We start from the raw sequence: 14,495 nt of genomic DNA on the forward strand, positions 1-14,495 counted from the left end.
ACTGCCACTCTCCTGTCACTCCACTGTCACTCCACTGTCACTCCACTGTCACTCCACTGTCACTCTACTGTCACTCTCCTATCACTCCACTGTCACTCCACTGTCACTCTCCTGTCACTCCACTGTAACTCTCCTGTCACTCCACTGTCACTCCACTGTCACTCTACTGTCACTCTACTGTCACTCTACTGTCACTCCACTGCCACTCCACTGTCACTCTCCTGTCACTCCACTGTAACTCTCCTGTCACTCCACTGCCACTCCACTGTCACTCTCCTGTCACTCCACTGTAACTCTCCTGTCACTCCACTGTCACTCCACTGTCACTCCACTGTCACTCCACTGTCACTCTACTGTCACTCCACTGTCACTCCACTGTCACTCTACTGTCACTCCACTGCCACTCCACTGTCACTCCACTGTAACTCCACTGTCACTCCACTGTCACTCCACTGTCACTCCACTGTAACTCTCCTGTCACTCTCCTGTCACTCCACTGTAACTCTCCTGTCACTCCACTGTCACTCTACTGTCACTCCACTGTCACTCTACTGTCACTCTACTGTCACTCCACTGCCACTCCACTGTCACTCCACTGTCACTCTCCTGTCACTCCACTGTAACTCTCCTGTCACTCCACTGTCACTCTCCTGTCACTCCACTGTAACTCTCCTGTCACTCTACTGTCACTCCACTGTCACTCTACTGTCACTCCACTGTCACTCTCCTGTCACTCCACTGTCACTCTCCTGTCACTCCACTGTCACTCCACTGTCACTCCACTGTCACTCCACTGTCACTCTCCTATCACTCCACTGTCACTCTCCTGTCACTCCACTGTAACTCTCCTGTCACTCCACTGTCACTCCACTGTCACTCTACTGTCACTCCACTGTCACTCTACTGTCACTCTACTGTCACTCCACTGCCACTCCACTGTCACTCTCCTGTCACTCCACTGTAACTCTCCTGTCACTCCACTGCCACTCCACTGTCACTCTCCTGTCACTCCACTGTAACTCTCCTGTCACTCCACTGTCACTCCACTGTCACTCCACTGTCACTCTACTGTCACTCCACTGTCACTCTACTGTCACTCCACTGCCACTCCACTGTCACTCCACTGTCACTCCACTGTCACTGCACTGTCACTCCACTGTCACTCCACTGTCACTCCACTGTAACTCTCCTGTCACTCCACTGTCACTCTCCTGTCACTCCACTGCCACTCCACTGTCACTCCACTGCCACTCCACTGCCACTCCACTGTCACTCTACTGTAACTCTCCTGTCACTCCACTGTCACTCCACTGTAACTCTCCTGTAACTCTCCTGTCACTCTACTGTCACTCCACTGTCACTCTACTGTCACTCCACTGTCACTCCACTGTCACTCTACTGTCACACCACTGTAACTCTCCTGTCACTCCACTGTCACTCCACTGTCACTCCACTGTAACACAACTATAACATTATAACACCACTGTAATTCGACTTTAACACCATTATAACTCTACTGTAACACCAGTGTAGCACCACTGTAATGCCATTGTAACACGACAGTACTACTACAGTAACACCATTGTAACACCACTGTAGCATCAATATAAAACCACTGTAGCATCAATATAAAACCACTGTATCATTAACATAAAACCACAGTAACATTAACATAAAACCACTGTAACATTAATATAAAACCACTGTAACATTAACATAAAACCACTGTAACATTAACATAAAACCACTGTAACATTAATATAAAACCACTGTAACATTAACATAAAACCACTGTAACATTAATATAAAACCACTGTAACATTAATATAAAACCACTGTAACATTAATATAAAACCACTGTAACATTAATATAAGAACACTGTAGCATCAATATAAAACCACTGTAACATTAATATAAAACCACTGTATCATTAATATAAAACCACTGTAACTTGTGATATTAGAGTTGTCAGTTTATCATGGTGTATCATGGATGGTAAATTAGCTACAGCAGGGATCAAACCTGTGACTCTTGGGTTACAGGACGTCTCTGTAGCCCCTGGACCGGCCTGCCTGTCTACAGCTCTGACATCACAGACCAGCAGCACAGGGAACAGGACTGATAGCTGTGAAGCCCGGACTGTTTCTCAGGCGTTCATTAGGCTGCTAAAAAGACCAGCTAATGAGCCAGGCTGCCGTCATTATTATGGGAAACAACACACATTCGTTACCCTAATCATCTAATCATGGTCACTGCCCTGTGGAAGCAGGGAACACACACACACACACACACACACACACACACACACACACAGAAACACACATATATTAATACACACTTGTACATAAATAAGCATATATTTGTGCATATACACACCCCAAACTCACACAGACACACACACGTCTACATGCATACACAGATGCATGCAAGTATGTAGACACACACACCCCCCACACACACACACACACACAGATCTCCATACATCACTATGCATGCAGACATCGTTGTGAATATTCATCAGCTGCTAACTGCTTCCATTTGGAGAAACAAAGTGTAATGGGGCGTATTAGCAGAACATATTTTGAGTGTATTAGTTAAATGTAACCGGCCGACGGAGACAGCTTCTGGAGGCCGAAGACAGTTGCAGCTATTATAAGAATATTTCAAACTAATAAGTGGTAGTAAACATTTCTTCTGCGTGATCAAAATGCACTTTAATAAAGAAGCTTTGTGGAGGGCGTGCACAGCGGCATTTAATACTGCGGAGCTCACACTAATAAGCGGTGTCGAACACGTCCTCTGCATGATCTCGGCGCGCTTTTTGATTCATTATCGAAAAATATCAAAGTTTCAGAGGGCAGGAACAGACGCATTTAACAGCAGAACACTTCAGGCTCATAAACGCTGCTAAACATCTTGTGCTGGATCTCACTGCACTTTTGGATTCATTAAATATAAAAATAGAAACATCTCAGAGGGCAAAACCAGTTAAAACTTTATATTAATGAGCAGTGTTGAACATGTACTTTTGTCCAAATAAAACATGAAACAAAACAAAGACCTGGTCCAAATCCACCAGACTGCAGCTACAGGTTAGAGGCTGCTCCGATCCCTGGAAGAGCTGGGGACATTTGGGAGTATGGGAAATCTCTCTCTCTCTCTCTCTCTCTGTCTCTCTCTCTCCTTCTCGCTCTTCTTCTCTCTCTCCTTCTATCCTCCCTCTCTTCTCTGTCTCTCTCTCCCCTTATCCTCTCTCTCTCTCTCTCTCTCTCTCCCTCTCTGTCTCTAGTCCACTGAGTCCACTCTGTATAATTATCTATGAGAGGCAGATATCCTGCTGTCGCTCTCAGTCTATGGGACTCTATCGTTTCCAAATCACTGACCAGCTAATGCTTTTCATTTTCCTCCCAGGAACCGTCAGCTAATATCAGTTCCGCCTGCAGGGAGCCCTTCCATTAAAGAGACTGTAGGAAGCAGACAGGACAGTCAGTGAGTTGAACCTGCAGTTAAAGAGACTCAGTTAGAGAGATCTCCTGAAAACAGAACCGTGTTTTAACATGAGGCAGATGGACAGAAATCCTCTGCTGCCGTCTTGGCCGGCCTCTCTGGGAGAAAGAGATTCTTAATCATTTTTACTTCAGTAAAACAATCCTGCAGTATATTACAAGGAATTAGTGCTGGGCAATAATTCAATAGACTCGTTCAATAGAATCGTACTATGATGAAATGTTGATACTGAGTTGTCATGATGCACAATCCTGTTGTCTCAATTAATGATATGAAGCAAATACTAATTAAATCGTACACGATATTATAATGCAATACTGATTCCGGTAATAATTTTGTGCAATAATTTAAAACAAAGGGGAAGGAAAAAAGCAGGAGTGAAAGGCCCAGGTCAGGGATTTCCTGCTACTCCCCCACACCCACCCACAAATTCTTATTTTTCTTATTTCTATATTATTGTTGTTATATATTGTAGTATAATGCACATACTTTACATAGTTTTATTTTATTGTAGTATAATGCACATTCTACATAAATTTATATTTATTTTCTTATTTCTATTTTTCTTATAATTTCTCTATGCCTATATATATTTCTGTGAGCAACTGCAACAAAACCCAATTTCCCCTCGGGGATCAATAAAGTATTTCTGATATCTGAGATAAATTATGGAATATTATTTGAAAATTAGAGTTTTATCATTCAACGTGATGAACATCAATCTGTTCAACATGTTGCATCATGCATGTTGTGAAATATCATTATGTACTGATATCAAAATAATTTCTTAAGATTATTGTGATTCTTCTTCAGGCTTCTTCTGCAAGCTGCTGGTGAAACAGCCGACACATCGTGTGTGATGAAGAGCCATGAAGCTGCTGAGCTTCAAAACAACACCAAGCTGCTCTCCACACCATGTTTACATGTTTACATGCTTACATGTTTACATGCTTACATGTTTACAGTTGCACTTCAACTGCGGCCTGACATGGAAGTGCCCGAAGGTGATCTCATATCATGTTGTATCACATTGTAGTGCATTGTATCGTATCATAGTGTGTCATATTGTATTGTATCAAATCATATTGTATCATATCATATTGTATCATATCGTATTGTATCATATCATATTGTATCTTATCGTATCATATCATATTGTATCATATCATATTGTATCATATCATATTGTATCATATTGTATTGCATCATATCATATTGTATCATATTGTATTGTATCATATCATATCATATCATATCGTATCATATCATATTGTATCATATCATATTGTATCATATACTCCCTGCCTTCCTTCATCTGAGTGACAAATCTGACAACCGGTAAAACTCAGCGCTCAGGTGGAGCTCATCGCTGAGCTGTTCAGGTTTCTGCAGCGTTTCTCTAGACCGGATGAAGCTCCAGTTCACTGGACTAGAGAACAGATGAAGCTCCAGTTCACTGGACTAGAGAACAGATGAAGCTCCAGTTCACTGGACTAGAGAACAGAATATGGATCAACAGACTAGAGGTCGGCAATGAATAGAAACCAGCCTGAGTCTACTTTTAACAAATCAGACAGTCCACAAATCAGCTTGTCCTACAAACGTTAAGGTCATTGATCTATGCGGTGCACTATGTGTGTGTGTGTGTGTGTGTGTGTGTGTGTGTGTGTGTGAAATGTGCATCATATTCACATTAATAGCTCTACAAAAGGCCATAAATATGTAGAGAAAGTGTCTAGATGTACGCGGTAAATAAACTATCCACCTTATCGAATATATTCAATTTACAGATGTAAATTGAGGCAGAGAGAAAGATAGAAGGCAGACAGATAAAGAGCGTGGGATAAATAAATAGACAGAGTATATTTGGAGATAGCTGGAGGCGGAGCTGATAAGAGCTTCAGCTCTGATGTTTAATATTACAACCTGTTACAGCAGAGTGACGACAGCAGCACCTGAGAATACAATTAACATCCGCCTGCGTGTCTTCATCACAGATACTGAGCTTACACAGAAATACAAGAAAGAAAAAGAGGATGAACGAAAGAGGATGAGAGAGGAGGAAGAAGAAGAGAAGGAAGAGGAAGAAGATGAGGAGAGAAGAAGGAAAAGAGAGAGAAGAAAGGGGAGAAGGAGGAGCAGAGAGGAGAACGAGGGAGATAGGAGGAGGACAGATAGAGAGGGGAGGAGGAGAGAGAAGCGGAGGAGGAGAAAAAGAAGAGGAGGAGGAAGATGATGAATAGGAACAGAATAGAGATAAATAAAAATGACAGGAGGAAGAGAGAGGAAGAGGAAGTGATGCAACTGAAAGAAATCAGAGGAAAACAGAAAATAAAATTAAAATATGTTCTATAAGACAGACTGCAGTGTCTGGGGTCTAAAATCAGAAATCCTCTTGACTTCCACATGTTGAATGATGAAGTAAATTAATCTACAGTTTTATTTAAATGACATTACTCTTTAAAGGCTGTAGCAGGGAACTGAAGTCCGTGAAAACATTTTTACACACTGAATCCTCTGGATTTTACACATATTGAATTATGACATTCAGGTAAATGGATCTACAGTTTTATTCAAGTGTTTTATTTAAATGACAGAACTTTTAAAAAGACACTGCGCAACCAAGTCCTTGGTTGACTAAAGAGACATTTTTACACACTGGATCTTCTTGATTTTACACATAGGAACTTCCATTAATAATCCAGATTTTTTCCCACACTGAATATATAATTTTTCACTAGATAAGAATGTGTGAAACTCTATTCAGTTTCTATGAGCAAAACAGTAAATCATCATTCTCTGTGGTTGAATTTTCTGTGTTCTAATAACTGATGTGAAATGTATTTGGTGTTAATCGCCCAAAACCTTCTCACAGCTGTGAAACAGCTGCATGATCATAATAATCTGATCATCTGGAAGTCACAAAATGCTAACAAGCTAGAAAACTTCTGTTCGAGAGAGTCGCGTTGCATTTTGAGACTTCAAGAAAGAACATTTTAATGATCCTGATGTTGTTTGACAGATGTGAAAAGGTAACGACTAATTATTCACACCTAATACATTTCACATCAATGATTAGAACACAGAAAAAACAACCACAAGAAAAAAATAACCCACAAAATGTTGATTTATTGTTTTGCTCATAGAAAGTGAATAGTTTCAGAGTCGTGCTGCTCTTTGTGGGCGTGGCCTCTCTGCTGAGTCATCAACATCCTGATCTACAGATCTCTTCCATCTTGCAGCGGTTCACTGAGGCCCGAGGCAACAAACAGTCTGGATTATCATATTGTTTGAAACGTTTCACCTGACCCAGCTGTCCAGACAGCAGTCGGGTTAAAGACTGGACGCTTCAAAGCTGATCAGACAGAATAAATCAAGCCGCAGATATCAAACAGCAGAGATCAAACACAGGATGTCAGATCAGGAATTTAAAATGTCTTCACACACCGAAGCTGCCGAACGCTGACAGATCTGATGCACACTATGATTTATATCTTATGTCTTATGTTTGTTTTATGTTTTATGTTGGGTCGTAGTGTAGTAGTAGCATTATTATTACATTACATATTGACTATTTCCCTCATTACTATTATTCTACATATTACATTACATTTAATTAATCTATTTTTTTTTTTTATAGTGTGTGTGTGCATGTGAAGTTAGTCAGAAGTTAGAGAGAGAGAGAGAGAGAGAGAGGCCCAGCTGGGAAATAAACAGAAAATATCGGAAGGTTAATTTGCAGATTTCCTCCAGAGAGTCGTCCAGACAGCAGCTGTTCCATCTCAACTCTCCACAGTTTGGGAAAAACACTTTTTTTCCTCTTTTAGAAACTTCTGCGTTTGTTTGCTGCAAAACCCAAAGCTCATTACAGGACTTTATATCCTATTCAAATATACAATCCCATTATGTCTGTCTGTCTGTCTGTCTGTCTGTCTGTCTGTCTGTCTCTCTGTCTGCCTGTCTGTCTCTCTGTCTCTCTGTCTCTCTGTCTGTCTGTCTGTCTGTGTTTTGTGTCTCTCAGTAGACATTCTGCATGCTTACAGCTCTACTTACATCTGCTTAAATGTCCTGTTCCTTACATATCATTTATTTTATTTTAGGTTAACTAATCCCGATTGTAGAATAGATTCCCCAGTAATCACAAAATCATCAAAAACTCAAGAACTCATTATCGACTTCAGACGCAAGTCACACTCCAAAACCCCTGTACTCATCTCTGGAGAACCCATATCCATCATCATTCAAATTTCTTGGCACTCACATAAGCACTAACCTTAAATGGAAGACCAACACAGACCACATCTTCAAAAAAAGCCCAGCAAAGACTATTCTTTCTCCGTCAGCTCAAGAAATTCAGAGTGAGGAAACATCTCCTGCTCCGTTTCTCTTCAGCCGTTTCTATCAAGCATCCTCACTTCATCCATAACAGTCTACAGCAGTTTGGACACTCTCACTCCCGGAATAAATTACAGCGCATTGTCAACAAATCATCCAAAATCATCGGCATCCCCCTCCCATCAATCAAATCACTTCATCGCAAACGGACAGTGAAAAGGGCAAGAATAATAATTTCTGACCCCACTCACCCAGCACACCATGTTATCTATTACTATGGCCGTGAAACGTTGTACAATATATGTGGGTCCTGTACTGTATATTGTACTGATTGTATGTTGTACTGATGTTTTTATGTTTTTATGTTGGAACCTTGCTTAATGTATTGAAAACAAATTCCACCAGCCTGGCTGTGTGGTCATTAACGAATCTAATCTAATCTAATCTAATGCTTTGACATGTATATGCATGCTTGTTAATGTTTTTAAATTTTGCTTTTAATTTCAGGCTGCCAAACCTAACATCTGGCCAGGCACTACAGATGAAATAAAGCCTAAATTAGTATTAGTAAAGTATAAGGGTGTGTAAAATGTGCATCACTGGCTCTCCACATTAGATTTACAGATGGAAATGCGCATCACTATCTAATCACATTATTGTTTACAAATGGAGGAATGTGTCCAGACATGTAAATGAGCGTTGTCAGCTGTCATCAAATGTACAGATGGAGGTAAGATCTGTCCAGAATGTGTTTAGATGAGAAAATGTGCATCATTACCTTGTCACATTGTCCAAATCACTTATGAAAAGCTAAAATATATTCAGACATATAAATGTGCATTGTAAGTTATTCACCTAATCAAATCTTCAGATGGTGATAAAATATATACAGAATGTGTTTAGACATGCAAATGTGCTTTGTCAGCTCTTCACATTATTACAGATGAAGGTAACATCAGAGTGTCCAGATCGTGCAGACGGGCCTTGTAAAGTATTCACATTATCAAATTTACAGATTGAGGTAATATTTCTGTAGAGACACAGATAATATATAGGTTAGATCATATATATAGATGTGCATCATTAGCTATTCACCTTACGACAATATTAAAGATGCAGGAATCACATGTACAAATGTGTCAAGAGCATTTACATATCTACGGTTTTAACCTTTCCACATTTACAGACGGAGGTGATATTTATTCCAAAAATAGTTCCAGAACATGCAGATGTGCTCGCTAGCTGTCACTTTGTAAAATGAACAGATGGATGTAACATGTGTAGGATACACACATGTGCACAACTCTTATTAAATCTACAGATGAAGGTAACATGTACAGAGATCGTTCCAGAGCATCTAGATGTGTATTGTTAGCTATTCACCTGATCAAATTTACAGATAGAGCTAATATTGATATATAGACAAATAACACTGTATACATACATGTGCATCACTAGCTATTCACCTTATCAAAGTTTTAAAGACAGAGGTTAAATACGTACAGAAGTAAATCCAGAGTATGTAGATGTGTACTGTTAGATATTCACCTCATAAAAAATAACACATGGAGCTAATCTGTACAGACAAATGTGCATCATTAGTTATTCACCTGATTACTATTTTAAAATGGGAACATATGTACAGAAATGACTCCAGAAAAGTAAATGTGCATCTGCACCCCAGCCAGCTTCAACCTAAATGCAAACTAAATACAGATGAAGAAAAAAAACACACGTTTAACTTAAACTGAAACCGACCTTTTGTATTTTATATTTTATATTTCATATTTTCTCCCTGCTGAAACTGACCGTCTGTGCTGCTGTCTGTTGTGTCTGTGCAGGTTGTGGAGAGAGGAGGTTTTGTGTCAGCGGAGATCTGGAAGGTTGTTTTTTATTTTTTTAGATGTCAGGTTGTTAAGAGTTTCCTGTCAAGTTTTTTTTTTTTATTCTATTTTCCCTTCCCTCGGGAGCTTTGTGAAGTGAGACCATTTCATTTTCCACAGACCGGTGAGCACCGAGAAGAGGTAGGCAGGGGAGTGTGTGTGTGTGTGTGTGTGTGTGTGTGTGATAAAGAGAGAGTAAAGGGGAGAGATGATATCTACACACACCCACGTATATTCTTGTGCGTGTGTGTGTGTGTGTGTGTGTGTGTGTGATATTTCCTCCAGACTGAAGCACATTTCCCAGGTGTGTCTGTCTCTTTTAGATCAGAAAGCTACACTGTCTATACGTGTGTGTGTGTGTGTGTGTGTTTCATTGTATGTGCATGTGTGTGTGTCCTGCATGCCTGTCATTGTACATGTGTGTGTACCTACAGTATGTGTGTGTGCATGCATCTATGTTCATGTGTGTAAATATGTATATGTATTTCATGTGCACTTATCTCTCCTCATCTTGACGTGTGTGTGTGTGTGTGTGTGTGTGTGTGTGTGTGTGTGTGCGTGTGTGTGTGTGTGTGTGTGTGTGTGCTCACCCAGGACGGACAGCTCACAGGAGGCGGTGATGTTGTGGTTCCTGTTGGAGGCGGTGCAGCTGTAGCTGCCCGAGTCGTCGTCCGTCACACTGCTGATCAACAAGTTACTACCAGCCAGCAACGAGTACTTCTTAGACCTGAGAGAGAGAGAGAGAGAGAGAGAGAGAGAGAGAGAGAGAGAGAGAGAGAGACAGAGAGAGAGAGAGAGAGAGAGAGAGAGAGAGAGAGAGAGAGAGAAATGGGGAATTAGAGAAAAACTGACAGAGAGACAGACAGTCAGCTTGATAATCACAGACAGGCAGACAGACAGACCTGCTCTGTATCAGCTCCTCTCCTCTCCTCCACTGGAAGGAGGGTGTTGGATATCCTGAGGCGGAACATTCCAGAACAGCGTCGGTTCCCAGCAGAGCCGTGATTCTGGTCGGACGCTGGAGGAACTGGAGGCTCCTGGACACTCCGGGCTCTGGAGGGACAGAGAGACCACATGGAGGACCATCAGACAACATGGAGGACCATCAGACAACATGGAGGACCATCAGACAACATGGAGGACCATCAGACAACATGGAGGACCATCAGACAACATGGAGGACCATCAGACTGTTTTTCACTGATAGAGACTTTATAGTTTCACCAGCTGTGTCTCCATGATGGAGGAACATGTAGAACTGTGTGTTAGTTAATAAAGTGTAAATCTGTAGAACTGTGTGTTAGTTAATAAAGTGTAAATCTGTAGAACTGTGTGTTAGTTAATAAAGTGTAAATCTGTAGAACTGTGTGTTAGTTAATAAAGTGTAAATCTGTAGAACTGTGTGTTAGTTAATAAAGTGTAAATCTGTAGAACTGTGTGTTAGTTAATAAAGTGTAAATCTGTATGAAGCAGCTAGAAGCAGAGAGCAGCTGAGTCAGCTTGTTGTGGTGTGGCTGTAGATCCATTCAGTAACGTTCTCAGTAAAAGTGAATAGTGTGATAAGGTGGATTTGGTTACTGTGACACAGTAAACTGTCTTGTCTTTAGCCCTAGTCTCTACTCCAAAACACTCTGAGTTGTAGCTTGAGAAGAGTCAGCTCAGTTCACCTGATTATTCATTAGTCGGGTTTCAGTGGAGAGTTTTAGTGTCCTGGTCATGTTATCACATGTAATCATGCTATCACATTATAACATGTGGAGCACCTGAAAATGTTCCAGAGGCGTGTGAAATGTGATGTCATGTGTTTCACATGGGATTTTCCACATGTGAAATTCATGTGGTTTTACTTGCGTTTCAATTGTGAGTGTTAGTGTCCCATGATGCTCTAAATGGAACAAAGTTCTTATGGAAATACCTTGAATATTTTGGCAGTAAAAATTATCACGATATAAGATATTGAATATTCGCTGATCAGCAGCTTCAATCCCAAAGTACTGATGTTTAAACTCTGATATCGGTCGAGCCTCTCATGTTTTGTGCATCAGGAGAATTTCCCCGACTCTAATCCAGTCGCTCCTCACTTAACGTGCACTGAGCCTGAAGCCATCTGTCTACCTCTGCAACACCAACACACACACTCTCACACACACACTCACACACACACTCTCTGCAGCCTGCAGGACAGGCCCGGGGGCTGGAAGCCTCTCAAAGAACCAGACGTTTCCTGCAAAGACAGGAAGTTACATCGACAAGCCCCTTGGCACTGAGTTTTACACACACACACACACACACACAGATAGATAGATAGACAGATAGAGAGATAGATAGACAGAGAGATAGAGAGATAGATAGACAGATAGAGAGATGGACATTGTGACAAAGTGGGTGAGAACACGCCATTTGTCCCCATTTTCACCATCAGTGCCATACTGCTTACTAATTTAACCATGCTTGTTAATTGTTTTTTAGCCATAGCTCCATCATTGATCTGTAACTTGTAGACACATACTATCCCGGGTTTGTTTGTGTTCAGCATTATGTTTGGGTTCAGTTCACATACCATCAACATTTCTGGTTAAAGTAAAACACGGACAAGTATTGTTAAGTTTAGTTATTGTTTATTGGTTCAGTTCTGCGTTCCATGAGTTAATAATTTCCTTTCTTTGTTACTTACCATACCCACCATGTGGTCCAGAGACAAAAGGAGAAGGCCCCCAACCACTTCCTGTATTTATACACTGGGTGACATCATCAGTGATGTCACTGGGTGAGACCAAGTATGGGGGGGGGGGGGGAGGTAAATTATGTTAAGTAAGTTATTTATGTCGATTGTGATCTGTTTATGTATGGTTGCAAATGTATGTTATATGGTAAGCTATGTGGAAGTGTTTCTACTTGGAGGTTAGTAAGAATAAATAACTTTATCACTTACCTGTGTTCAGGTGAGACACGGGATTTACCTGCAGGAAGGTTCAGCCAGACTGACTCCTGCTGATGGAAGGGTCTATTTAAGCAGCTTCCTTTTGGCTGTTACGGGGGTTGGACGTCAGTGTGTAGCTGTGTGCACGTGATGTTAAGTTAATATAAGTTGAGTTATTATGGGTTGAGTTTTGTTCAGTTAAGCCAAGTTAACTGTTTATTTGTTTTTGTACATATTTTTGGTTGCACGTGTAGCATGGTGCCACTTTTTGTAAATAAAACACCTTTTGTTATACCTGGACGAAGTTTCACGAGTCTGCCTCCTGCCAGCCTCATAGCCACTCTGGTCAGGCTGATAGATAGATAGAGAGATGGATAGATAGATAGATAGATAGATAGATAGATAGATAGATAGATAGATCTACCAAACCACAGACTGAACAGACGCAGCAGAGTTTCTTCCTCCATCATCTTCTGAAGGTTTTGAAGCTGCAGATTGTTGACATGTTTTGGAGCAGCTAAAGAGAGGCTGAGGGCGGAGCCAATGTGGAGGGGGCGGAGTCTGGCCCGTAATCGACCTGTCAATCACTAGGAAAACAACCCTGTGTTCTATCTGTTAATGACAGATATTTTGAAAATCTCCGTAAGGACACACATTAGAAGAAGTGAAATTAGCTGCTGAGGCCAAAACCTCTGGTGGAGAAAATGTATTGATTTATATTTGATCAGAAGTGGGTTGTGGTGCAGAGACCTGAGCATCTCTGAGCAGCCATACTATACACTTCAATAAATGAAAACATTTTCATACATTAAAGGTGTAGACAGAAAGAGGATTATCTATGAATTGTATTGGATGTAGATTGAAGATGTGTTGGTGTGTGTGGGGGATTTAACAATCATGCAAAAACAAATAGCTGCAGGTATAGTGGATTATTATATTTTCATCATCTATCCACAATCTGTGGTTGAGGTGTGTGAGTGTGACTGTGTGTGAGTGTGTGTGTGTGTGTGTGTGTGTGTGTGTGTGTGTGTGTGTGTTCACGGTTGTGTCCCTCAGAGTCTCAGCGTCCTCAGCGGGACGGCGTGCGGCGGGACAGGATTAACCCGCTGAACAGAGCTAAGTAGCTTCAGTAGCGTGTGGGAGAGAGAGAGATGTGAGGAAGAGCAGAGGAGCGGCTTCTGAAATGCAAAGTGCATGATGGTCCTGCTGGAGGTCGGCGCCCGGCCCAGGAGGCTGCTGGGAGCCGGGCGGGAGCTCCGCCCCCCAGGAGGCTGCTGGGAGCCGGGCGGGAGCTCCGCCCCCCAGGAGGCTGCTGGGAGCCGGGCGGGAGCTCCGCCCCGAATGAAAGTGGTGTTTAAGTAGAAAGCATCATAAATGTCTGGTGTAACCTTGGGTCTCGCAGTCTGAGTGATGAACCGGACGACGTATGGATTCATTAGAAAGTGCAGTGTGTGTGTGTGTGATGTGTGTGTGTGTGTGTGTGTGTGTGTGTGTTTGTAACAGCTTTCTGACGCAGGAAGCTTCAAGACTCAAAGAAGAAGAAGAAGAAGAAGAAGAAGAAGAAGAAGAAACTCGGAGCCGACAGGAAGTCGCTCTGCACAGACAAATGATTAAATCACATTCTATAATGAATATGAAGCGTTTCATTACAGATGAAAACGAGACGTCCAGCGCCTGGAAAAAGATTCTCTGATAAAGTGATCGCTGGAAGAAAAGTAAAACTCAGTGAAGCAGCAGTAGATCCAGTAGAAGTTTTGTTGATGCACCAGAGTTTTGAGTTTGTGTTAGAGGTCGACTGAGTTCAACAGGCTTTTGAAACTGATATTTAACAGGCTGAAGCTGATGATGA

General features: G+C 41.5%; 1 protein-coding gene across 1 annotated transcript in view; it reads right to left on the minus strand.

The window, feature by feature from the left end:
- dcc (DCC netrin 1 receptor) overlaps positions 1-14,495 on the minus strand; it is a 172,021-nt gene that overhangs the window by 153,147 nt on the left and 4,379 nt on the right. The window contains 2 exon segments of the mRNA XM_078286289.1: positions 10,317-10,453; positions 10,629-10,779. Coding sequence (XP_078142415.1) covers positions 10,317-10,453; positions 10,629-10,779 — 288 coding nt within the window.

The sequence above is a fragment of the Centroberyx gerrardi genome, chromosome 2, assembly GCF_048128805.1.
Source record: "Centroberyx gerrardi isolate f3 chromosome 2, fCenGer3.hap1.cur.20231027, whole genome shotgun sequence".
Classification (NCBI taxonomy): domain Eukaryota; kingdom Metazoa; phylum Chordata; class Actinopteri; order Beryciformes; family Berycidae; genus Centroberyx; species Centroberyx gerrardi.